The sequence below is a fragment of the Candoia aspera genome, chromosome 1, assembly GCF_035149785.1.
Source record: "Candoia aspera isolate rCanAsp1 chromosome 1, rCanAsp1.hap2, whole genome shotgun sequence".
Taxonomy (NCBI): domain Eukaryota; kingdom Metazoa; phylum Chordata; class Lepidosauria; order Squamata; family Boidae; genus Candoia; species Candoia aspera.
In genome coordinates, this window is record NC_086153.1 from 84,791,287 (window position 1) to 84,803,812 (window position 12,526).

The following is a 12,526-nucleotide window of genomic DNA, read 5'->3' on the forward strand; positions in this document are numbered from 1 at the left end:
AGGACTTGTCTAGACCCACAAAGCTTCAGACAGCTGCTCCTCATGAGGAGACTGCAAGAGAGCAGTCTCCAGTGGGTTTAGAACTCTGGGAGATGAGGGAAGAGCCATTTTGCTCAAACAGTGGTCAGCACCTTTGAAAGGACGCTAGGTTTGCATACTTACTTTTCTAATCACTTTCAGAAATTGCTTTAACTGCTTTTCAGCTATTAGGAACCTTTGGATTGACAGGTTTTACAGCATTGGATGAGTGTCCTTCAATCCTTAGTGAAAGAGGTTTTAACTACAAGTTTAAGAACTTTTTAAAAAATGGGTATGGGGGAATAAACAACAAAAGGTGATTAAAACTTTGATTTTAGAAAGTTACAAATGGACTGAGGGTCCAGATAAATTTGAAATAAGATTTTGGAATTAATTATTAAGAATCTTCCTGTGGGAAAATGCTTTTGTTTTGAATTTAAAAAAAACATAAGATTTTAAAAATTGGACACTACAGGGAACTAAAGATTACAATTAAAGGAGAGGAACACTTAAACTTGACTTACAACTACAGAATGAACCAAAATATTTCAACATTGGACATATTGAAGGATATTTTTGAACAGTGGACCCAGATGTTAATTTTTATAGTGTCTGCCTCTATAGGTAGACTGTGTCTAATGGACGAGGAACAAGTTCTGCCTGAGACTGAGACTGATCTGAAAGTGGATTTAAAAATGACAGCCTACAAGAATGACATGGAAAAAGATGTTACATTGGACATACAAAAGAAACCAGCTGATGTCTTAATAATGAAAAGGGATATACAAAAAAACAAACCAAGATAGTGATCTGGATAATTTTCTATATTGGATATACAAAAGACTTTTTAAAGTTTTGAAGAATTTTGTGAGAAGGAGCAAAGAAAAAATGAAGAGAAATCAAGTTAAATGATATTTGAAAGGACTAAAGATTAAGATTGTTAGAAGTAAAATGAAGGAATATAAGGTTGGCTTATTTGATCAAGATTAAAATAGATAAGTTATCTCTGGTAACCCTTAATGGACTTTTGCTGACATCAGGACTGAAATGATGATGCTTTATGGATTTGTTTATAGATAAGAGATGGGATATGGGAAGAAGAGATCATTGTTGTATTTTAAGAAAAGGTAATAAGTTAGTAAAATTGTTTATATTGTTGCGATGAAGGTGGGAAGTCACTTCTTTATATATTCCTTTTCTTTTTCTTTACTATATTCTTGTTTTTTTTCTATTTCTCTTTTTTCTTTTCTGCACCTTCTACTCTTTCTTTTTATCTTTTTTTAGTTTGTGTTAGTTTTTACTGTTATAATTTTAATAAAATTACTATATGTATATATTTATATATATAAAATAAATATATATTGAACCACAGGTAACTTCAGAAACCTCAAAGCAGTTATAAACAGTCAAGGCAGGCACAAAACCGCCTGACCCCATGTGGGGGGAAAACTCAGGTCTTCAAATCTTTCTGAAAGACAGGCAGGGTTGAGGCCATTCAAATCTCAGAGGGAACATTTAAGTGACAGACTCACTGTGTCATATTTTATCAGACAAGCAGAAATAACAGCTTGCACCACTGCATTTTGGATCAGAAGGATAAATGGTATCAAAGCTGCTGAGAGATCAAGGAGGATCAGTCCCAGGTCTGCCATAGATTATCCATAAGCATGAGCAGTGCCATCTCTGTACTGTGCCCAGGCCTGCAACTCAACTGAAAGATATTCAGATAATTGGTTTATTCTGGAGTCTTCAGGTTGGAGAGGGGTTGGAAGTTTTCCAACACTGTTTGGTCCAACAATAGCTTCTTGAAGGTGGGGCACACCACCACCACCTTAAGCACAGATTGAATTCATCACCACCTCTCTCAAGGATGAATTCATCACCTCTTGGACCACCCACATATTACCTCCTGGGAGCTCTTGACCAACTAGGGAGGGACATGGATACAAGTGCCATGCTCACAACTCCAAGGACCCTCTCCAATTCCTCAGGACTAACACAAACTCTTCCCAGATGACATGCCAGACCACTTCTAGTCAACTTTACAGGACCTGCACAGCTGGAGTGATAAAGAATGAATCCAAATCCTTTATCCAACAGACACCTCAAAAAACCCTTACAACAACCCTTCAGATGGTTTTCTGATTCATCTCTCCCTAAGGACCAGATGACCTTAAACAAGGCTGTCAGATGGCACTTCATAGATAAAGTGGAAAATATTCTGATGTTCTGCCACTTTTATTGCAACTGTGTAATCCTTAATAAATGTTCTGCCTGTTCTCAGTCATAGTTGCTCCTTGTCCTTCTCCAGTGGTACTCTAGGTGTGTCTTCTGTCACCATTTTGAGAATTTTTCTGAGGACTAGGGGGCCCTTCACAATATACATGCAGAGAAGGGCACACAGGCATAATCCGATCAAGGGCCATCACCACCCTCTCTTCCAAAGAAGTGGCTAAGGCCTTAGTCAAACTGCACACTACAATCTCAGGATCTTTCCCAAATGCCCTCTGAAAACCAAAAAGGTCCATCAGGTATGCCCTTATACCTAAGCACAATTCAAGACAATTGAATATCTAAGCACATTTCAAGACAGCAATTCTGTCAAGTAGGTTGGGCTGAGAGAGAGAGATTGAGTGGCACAAAGTCACTGGGTTTGCATGGCTGAGAGTGAAGTAGACCTTGAGTCCCCATTCCTAGTCCATCATCTTAACCACCACACCACACTGGCTCTCCAGTTCATTGCAAATATTGAATCTGAAGCAGACATTGCTAGATAAAAATTAAAAGAAGCTTTTTCCTATTTGCATGATCTAAAAGTAATTACTGTAAACAATACATTGTTGAACTAAAATGCTCTTTAACCATTAATACTACTTGCACATTTATTTATAATTTTTATGCCTGCAGATGAACTACTTGATTATGTTACTCATTTCCATTGTAAAAATCAAAACCATGTCTGTACTGAAAATTGCTAGAATAAATGTGTCAGTTAAGAAGGCAGACATGCAGAGCTCCTGAGTAAACATGCTCATGATATTGTCTGTGACTTTAACAGGATGAAGAAGCTGAAGGAGACCTTGGTGGCAATCCAGCAATTGGATAAGAACATGAGCATCTTGAGATCTTGGCTCGCCCACATTGAATCAGAGTTATCCAAAGCCATTGTCTATGAAACTTGTGACTCCGAGGAGATTCAAAGGAAACTAAATGAGCAGCAGGTAAAACAAAAATGTGAGGTAGAAGAGCAATCAAAACAAAACCAAAAAAAAATCCAAAAAATGAAATACCCACATTTCCAATTGCATAATGGTGAAGGTGATCCAAATGTGATGCAGGTTTGGGCCTGCTTTCCTGTGGTACAAGAGGGCAGCGAGAGGAAGATGCCCTTACATTTCAAGGCAAGTGATGCTTTTAGCATTATTCTGGTAGAATCTTCTGCTGGCTTGACATCCAGTCAACATGGAACTGCTCACTGAGCCTGGCAACCAGAGGTAAGGCGCTACCATATTATGTACAGAATGTTAGCTTCTGATGTAATTGGCTTTTCATTGTGTGGGAGTGGACTCTGAGGCACTGTTAACTGCCCTATATGTAAATGAAATCTTTGTGTTAGTATTTCACAAGTTTATGTGAGATGAAAAGAAACTTTGTAGTTGGGAAAGCCAAATTATTCTTCTCCTCCCCCCCAACCCCACCCCACATTTTGGCTGTTTCTAAGTTTTTGTTTGAATTAGTTTCCATGCAGAGTTGAATGAACTATATAGAAAGAACATTTAACTTTAAAACCTGTGCATAAGCTGCAGAGCAATGAAGTCATACGAGAAGGAAGCAATTGCAAGAACAAAGGGATAGGTTTTTAAAACATTTTATTGATTAAATTTAAATTTTACATGATGCTAGTACATGTAAACTTGCCCATAATTTCTGATACAAATTATTACAAGTATGTTTAATCTTTCATATAAACAGTAATGTCCCACCATTATTCATGGAATAATAATTTGCTACTTTACACTGTCAAAGCAGTGGATTTGATCAATAACTTTGTCAAGCAGTGCTACAGACCAGATTGTATCATAGCATCTTGCCATTGAGATGTTATCCAGATACTTTCAATGGTTAGCATGAATTAATTTGGCTGCTGAAAGTAGAAATTAGATGAGTTTTTTCTATTTTGCAATGTTGTGTTCTGACCATCAGATACAGGTAGTAAACCTAACTGGAAAAAAACTCAATCTTCTGTTTAGTTATATATATGACATTTCTTTAAAAAGCTGAAAGAATGTTCTCTTCAGTACAACCTTTTCAACAAGTCACTGAATATTAACAAGTTATTTTTGAGATTCTTATTGGAGTTTTATACCACCAATAAAAGAGCTTAAGCCTATATTTTCTATTCAGATGCTGATAAGAGTCCCACATTCTGCCATTGAGACATGGCATCTAAATCTGGATCCCACATTTCTTGTAGCCATATAGTATACTTGCCATAATTATTTCAAAAATATGTTATGTTTTGGCTTATATGGAAAACAGTAACATTAATTTTTCAGAATTATATTGATGTCTATTTCCAGTCTTCGTCACTTCACTATTTCACAATATTGAATTGATCTGGCACCATAAAAGCCATATCACTTTATGGTCTAAGTATTGTTCAGCTTGCTCTAGATTGTAAGGTACTGAGTTTTTATAAAAATCTTTTACTCTATAAAGCCCCACCCCCTAATTTCAACTGTGTGGCTCTGTCTTGATTGAAATTTGGGTATACTGTCAATGAAGTTCATCCATGAAATAAGTCCTGAAAACCCCTTTCTTCATATTCATCCCATTACCTGTATAAAATCAAAAAGAACTGGTTTAAATCCTTATCCCAGAACTGAATATTTTCCATCTATACCCACTGTTTTGTTGGGTCTTCCATTATGAAAGGAATAACATGAGCTAACTGAGCTATTTGGTAATATAATTTTAAGCTAAGCATTACCTTCTTTATTTTGAGGTAAATATAAACTATTTATTTTTGGTCTATTGTATGTTGATTAAAAGCAAAATAATAAAATTTGGTTTTGCCAACTAGTAAGAATTTCTTCAGGACTATCTGTTGGAAGAAGTTTAAGCAAAAATGTCGAAAGTACTGTGTATATACTGTATATATATATATGTATATAGAGAGACAGAGCGTGTGGAAATTTTTGAAGTTCTTCTTTAATTAACTGTAAAAAGGGTGTTGCATTACAGATAATCATATCATCAGCAAATAAACTTGCTAGGTAATTTTTGCCCCTTGTATTAATCCCCTGGATTTGATCATACAAACATAATACAACTGCTAACATTTCAATAACTAAATCAAACAGTGAAAGGCGAAGGAGGAACATCTCTGTTACCTCTTTCACAATAAATTCCTTTGAGTCATAATTAATTGATTTTTACTTATACTCAACTATTTTATAAATAATCCTAGGCAAATAAAGGCTTTCCATATATCTAGGGAACATATGTTTAGAGGAACAGAATTTCTTTTGCAAAAATGAAATATATTCAGCATCTGATAGGGCTAGATATAGTCCAGACAATTTAGATGATTGTACCTATAATTGATTTCAGATGATTAACCAATAATTTTAAGTATAATTTATAATTTGTGTTTAATAATGAAATAGAACTATATGAAGTAATACCCTGTGAATATTTTTTGTGACTTTAAAAGAAGTATAATTTTAGATTAAGATTAAATGATTAATTTAAATATCAAATATTGTCAGAACCAGGCCAAGAACCACGCAGTGTCTTCTAACTCTAGTTCTTTATTGTTCTCACCATATAGACAGAATCTTGCCAGACTAAAGCTACTCTAACTAACCCAAGCACAAATAACCTGAGAGACTCTAGGGCCAGACCACCTTGAGTCTCTTTGCTTTCCCACCAACAGCCCGCGGACTACTGAGAGTTCTCTTATCTCCTTGGAATGCGTTCCCTCCTTCCTGAAAGCTAGCGGCAATGCCGAAATCCACCACAAATATGTTGTGTTGAAACACTGGAAATTCTAGTTTATCTAATTCTTAATGTCCTCTGATAGACTTTTAGAAGTACATGATTCTTTAAAGAATATTGCAAACTGAGTGTTAATATTACTAGTATTAGTAATTATTTGACTTTTAAGATCTTGTATTGATTTTACAAATCGCTTATCCCTGACTTGCTGTATTAATTAATCACATTTGTACTCTAACACGGTCCTAAATGATTTTGAAGGATAGGGGATTAATCTTAACTTACTTGCTAATAATTTAGAATTCTTGTTATCAAATTCATAATATTATAGCTTTGAATATAGAAGCTGTGTTAAATTTTTATTAACCTCTAGAATGCCTAATTCTTTTCTTTTTAATTCTAGCTGTTTATAGACCTTTGAGAAACCTGTTTTATTACATTTTGCTAACTAATCTTTCATTTCTAAATTTAATTTGTCTAATAAAGATGATTTTTTTCCTTTAAATTACACTCCTCTGTGTAATGCAATTCCTTCCCCCCCCCCCCATGTTACAACTTTCATTGCTTCCCAACTTATAGGGCTGTTTGGTTTACATTATTTCTTTTGGGGGAAAAAAAGTTAGTTAAGGAGTAAGACAGAGATTCTTTCATTGACTGGGTTGTCAATAATATTAGGTTAAATCTGTAATGTCTATCCACGCTGTCCCTAGCAGTCACTGACTTGATGATTTATAATCAATCAATCAATATATAAAATTTTCCCTGTTTTTTGGTTCTTGGTTGTAAGCCTTCCAGAGTTTGGTTTAACATGGGCGGCTATACAAACGTTTCAAATAAATAAAACTGAGCAGATAGATAGATAGACAGACAGGCAGACAGACAAAAATATGTAAAAAGGCAGTATGTTGTAGTTTTAATTCTAGGATCATTGGGCATGACCAAATACAAGTGGGTGGTATTACTGCTTGCCGGATCAGGTCTATTAATCATTTAGATACCCATATGTAAACCAATCTTGAATGCAGTTTATTCCTATTTGACTAATATATGAATCCATTTGACTGAGAATTCATGATCTCTTGAGTGTCAGTCAGTTCTTGATTCTGCAACAGTATCAACATATGAAAGTATTACAAGTACTTTCTTCTGAATTTTACAATCTGTGCTGCCCCTGGGAGATGCTTGTATTTATGTCTAGATCTCCCCCAGTATCAAATTCTTCACCTCAAAATTTACTATTTTTTAAAAATTACTTCCTAAGAAATTGTACTTGATCCTGATTTGGGAAATAGATTGAAACCCTAATGACTGGTCAGTTAACAAATCCCTCTTCAATTAAATGTGAATCTTCATTATCTTTCAGTATTCTTTATGCTTTAAAGGTCAAACCAGATTTAAATAAAATTGTTATCCCTCTTGACTTACTGGTTCTTAAAGCCACATACTGTTTATCAAATATTTGGTTTTAACACTGTTTGTCCTATAATTTCTTACATTATAACAACCGTATGGGAAAAGGATCTTAAACATCTTGTCCAGGCAATCACCAGGAGTCAACAATAACTCAAAGGCACACACACGCGTGCACACTCACACACACACACACTTATTGATCACACAAAATGTTTCCCAGAGAAAATTCTGTTGTCAATATTTCTTAGGATAGGGTTGTAAATGGCATGTTCTGATATTCAGACTTGACCAGTCTACGTGTCAGAAAGGCACAGGCACAGAATCCACATCTTCATGAGGGTGAGATGCTTGTTGTCAGATACTGAATCACATTAGCCTCTGCCCCTGGTAGAAATAGCGTTTGGGTTTTTAAAAACAAAGCTTGGTTGGGCAGAAGCAGTGAATAGAGTTAGGGAATAAATAGGGTTCTTTCCATCTCCCCAGCACCTCAGAATTAACTTACTGGAATCCCCAGGAAGTGGGAAATCTAGGAAGAATTATGCAGAGGAACAGATACTTCAGGTAGTGTTACCTTTGAACAAATAGGCCACCAGTCTAGCGAGGAATTTGCATTGGATTTCTTCTTCTTTTCTCTATGTGGTGCTAATTGTCTTTATTTCTCTGAACAAATTATAAATTTGGTGTTTATGATGTCTGTGTTAAATCAAACCTCAGATACATGCAAGGATATTAATTGTCTTTAACTTCTTGCTATCTGTGTTAATTTGACTTCTGCTCCAAATGCCATATAAGAGACTTAGTAGCAAACTAGTGTCAACAGGTAGTCTGCATGGAATGCTGCATTGACCTTGGTAATTTCCTTTTAATTTGCTATCGCTGGCTGGTACAGCTCTATCATTTATCTTTACCAATCTTTACCAACACTGACTTTTCCTTTTTCAAATAAAGTTTGATTTATCTCTCGTGAGACTGGTCCCAAAGAAGGGCTGTACTTCACTAAGCTACGGGACTAAAAGATTGCATTATAGAAATTACTACCTTTTTTCTCCTTTTTTACTTTTTAATTGCAAGAAAGGCAGTACATTTAATCCTAAGTCTATATCAAATTATACTGAAATGCAAATTTATTTCAGTTAGTGCTATTCAAAGAATACTTCATTAGTCTTCAGAGAATTACATCCAGTGCATTTCCAAGTTTTACAACTGTGGTCCAATCTCACATGGCTGGCAAAGTCAGGAAGCATGAACCACACAGATTGCAACAGCATCTTTAATGCCCTAATGAAAAATATAATATTGAAAACTGTTCCCAGGTGACTTATAACAAGCTAATTAAGGCAGAGTTTCTTTGAAATGTGGCCCTTACCTTTGGATAAATTTGCTTCTGAACTCTTTTGCCCCTGCCTGGTACCCACAGTCTCTCACAATTGTAAACTTCTATTTTTATCACCCTGAACTGGAGTCAGTAAAATAGTCACTGTTTTCTCTCTAAACATCCTTCACCCTCTGGTTTCCTGCTGGCACCCCCATCCTTTTTTTTAATCAAGAACCCATGAGCTATACTGTTAGGAGTGCACTTTCCAAGCAGGTAACCCCTGATGAAGGATAAATATTATTCACTAGAGAAGGAAATGTCACCCCCTGCAGTACCCTCCTAGGAAAACCAAATGGATATGTTAACATGATATTGAAATATGAGGCCCCCAAGCAAGAACGTATTCAACAAGTTGCTGGGGAAGAGCAGAGGGCACACAGGCATAGCACTTATGCTCATTATGCATCTGGACTAACGGTGAAAGGATGTCCACTGCTGATAAGCTCACAGGCAAAATGAACATTTGATGTTGTAAACAGTTTTACAGGGAATGTCAAAGCAATGAACCAAGTCAACCTTGATGTTATCGGAGCAGCAATGTCAAGAGTGAACATTGATATTCTGGGAATTAGCAAACTGGATGGGTCACTTCACAGCAAAGAACCATAATCTCTTATATTGTGGATAAGAAAATCATAGAAGAAATAACATAGCCATTGTTTCTAACAAAAGATGTCAACATCATTTATGGATTGATTGATTGACTGACACTGACTGATTGATTGATTGATTGATTGATTGCCATAAAGTTATTGCTGACTCTTAGCAACTACACAGGTAGATGTTCTCCATGATGATCTGTTCCTAAGCTGTTCTTCAGCTATTACAATGGTGTGATCATTGCTACTGTAACTGAAACTATCTACCTTGCTGTGATCATCCACTTCTTCTCTTTCCCTCCACCTTTCCCAGCATTTATGAATACATCCACCAAATGATAGAATAATCTCAAGTCAAGTGCAGGGCACAGGGATACAAGGAAGCAGAAGTTGAACTGTTCTATGATGATTTGCAACACCTTGTTGATACAACACCAACATCAGATGTCATACTCATTATAGATTATTGGAAGACTGAAGTTGAAGTAAAATTGTGGAATAATTTTGTCTTGGTATACAGATGAAGTAGGAGACAAACAGGTGTGAAACAAATTCAGTGATTATAGCAAATACGTTTTTCAAGCAACCTAAAAAATTCTACACATGGGCATTGCTGGATAAACAACACTAAAACCAAATTGACTTTATGATTTGCAACCAAGTTGGCGTAGCTCTATTAGCTCTATGTTAACTGTGGCTCAATCATGAATGTCTTGCAAAATTTCAGCTTAATAAACTGAGTCATCAACAAGATACAATCTCAGTAATGTTCCATCTGCTTATGTTGTTGTAAAGGTAGAGAATTGAAATGGATTTTATTTGATCCGATAAAGAGAGTGTCTGAAGAATTCTAGATTGAAATTCACAAAATCATTAAAGACGAAGTAAACAAAAATACTAGAAAGTACAACTTTCATAAGAAGGTAAAATACCTATTGATACATTGAAAATTGACTAAGAAAGGCAGAAAGCAAAAGACAATACAGAGAGAAGAAAATTTCTGGAACTAAACTCTTCCAAAGACCAAGAAGAGACAAGAAAATCTATTTAAATAAGCAGTAAAAAGAAACTCAGGATGACAGTCAAATCAAAGGAATAATAAATTTATTTAAGGTAATTACAGAAGTCAAGGGAATCTTTCCTGCCAAGGTAAGCATGATAAAAGACAAGGCAAAGATCTACTGGAGAAGAAGGTACAAAGAAGAGTTAATTAAAATATAAAGCATAACTGTACAAACACCCTAATAGACAAGGTGGCTCGATACTGTCATTGCCAACATGAGTTTACAAAGATTCAGAGAAGCAGTTACCGACAATCCTGGTGAACTGATGTTCATTGGGTCATGGACAATTGAAAGAGGCTGAACAACATCATAACCATCTATGGCAGATATTTTGCAAGGTCATGCATCTACTGAGTTCTTGGAATTCCAAATGTGTTCTTGCACCAAAGGCTGCCTAGCCCATCTTTGAATGTCATGTGTACAGCAACTTAATTTTTTAAGAGAGCCAGTGCATGAACATTTCTCACTCTGTGTTCACATGCTCCATGTACTGTTCTTTCATAAAAAGGAAATGATCCCATTTTCCCTGTTTGATGTCTGCAATACTGAATGAAGCAAAAGAAATAAAGCATATAGTTGGAAACATGACACAAATGTGGAGTTAACTGCAAACAATTTGAAGAAGTACATTATGACAAAGAGCTTAATAGTATAGCGCTGCCTTCTCTAACACAACATTTATCTACAAATCCCATCACCCCAGCCAGGGCTGTTTGGGCATGTATGTCACAAAGAAGGCATTCCTTGAAACCCTCTTCCCCCATGCCATTCAGGGTTTTAAAAATCAACACCAAACCAGGAATGGGACCAGAAATAGGCAAGCTGCCTATGCAGTTGGCAAATTGCTACTAAGATATAATCAGCGGTGCTAGTATTAGACTCACTGAAATTACCTGAAGATGTGTAGCAACAATACTTCATTGATTTCAATTAGTATATTTCCTAGACTGACAGAACTAAATTTTTCTTAACAAAAAATATGAACATCTGTAATTTAAATGAGAGTACTTATACTAATATGTATACATTGCTTAGCTGTTAAGGGGTTATTATTTGTTAGAATACACTTGAATCTTAGACCTTCACAACAATTTTGACCTAACTGGGAGAAATTGGGGAAGTTACTATAAATGCTGAAGAAGCCAGACCTAATTCTTAAATCAACAAGTTCCAGGGAAATGTCAGAGTTTCTGTTCAGCTGCTTTACATTTGAAAAATGCTTTTCTTGGATATTCAGTTCAGTTGATTTTACGAGGAACATCATTATAGATTTTAGTAGTGAAAAAGACAAAGATTTCTGTATGTGGAATAAACCTTTATTAGGTGCAAAGATCTAATGGATATATTCAAGATCAAATTTCAAAAAGGAAAAAAGTGCCCACTTTAGACTCCCCAATAGCAAAGTTATGAATGCAGACCATATATGCACTCTTTTTGTCTTATTATGTCTAATACATAAGTCACTTCATTAGAAAAACAGAAGTATCTGTTGGAGTGATTGTGTGTGTGTGTGTGTGTGTGTAGTGATTGCATTAGAGCTTACTTTTAAGTATATCCACTTAATTAAAAATCTCAGTCATGGAACAATTTGGGATTTTTATAACCCACCAAGTAGCTTTTTATCTTCCTTTGTTTGTATTTCAATTTTGCCTTGCTTGTTTAGGGTATGTATAGTATTATTAATTAATTCCAGTTTTGCCTAAGACATTTACAGGTTTGTCTGTTGACTTACAGGAACTTCAAAGAGACATAGAAAAGCATAGCACTGGGGTCGCATCTGTCCTTAATCTCTGCGAAGTCCTTCTCCACGATTGTGATGCTTGTGCTACTGAAACAGAGTGTGATTCCATTCAGCAGGCCACACGGAACTTGGATCGAAGATGGCGGAATATTTGTGCCATGTCAATGGAGAGGCGACTCAAGTCAGTATTTGGCCAAATTTTAGATGATTCTCTGGATTTCTTAGAAAGGGATGAAATCTGGCCAGTTTTTAAACACCTATTAATATAAGCTACATACTGTAGGTAGTCCCTAGAGCAGCATGTGGCTTCCGTATG

General features: G+C 35.7%; 1 protein-coding gene across 1 annotated transcript in view; it reads left to right on the forward strand.

The window, feature by feature from the left end:
- Positions 1-12,526, forward strand: part of SYNE1 (spectrin repeat containing nuclear envelope protein 1) — a 313,009-nt gene that overhangs the window by 269,267 nt on the left and 31,216 nt on the right. Inside the window, exons 129-130 of the mRNA XM_063293716.1 lie at positions 3,077-3,239; positions 12,204-12,391. Of these exons, the coding sequence (XP_063149786.1) occupies positions 3,077-3,239; positions 12,204-12,391 (351 nt within the window). The remainder of the gene's footprint in view (positions 1-3,076; positions 3,240-12,203; positions 12,392-12,526) is intronic.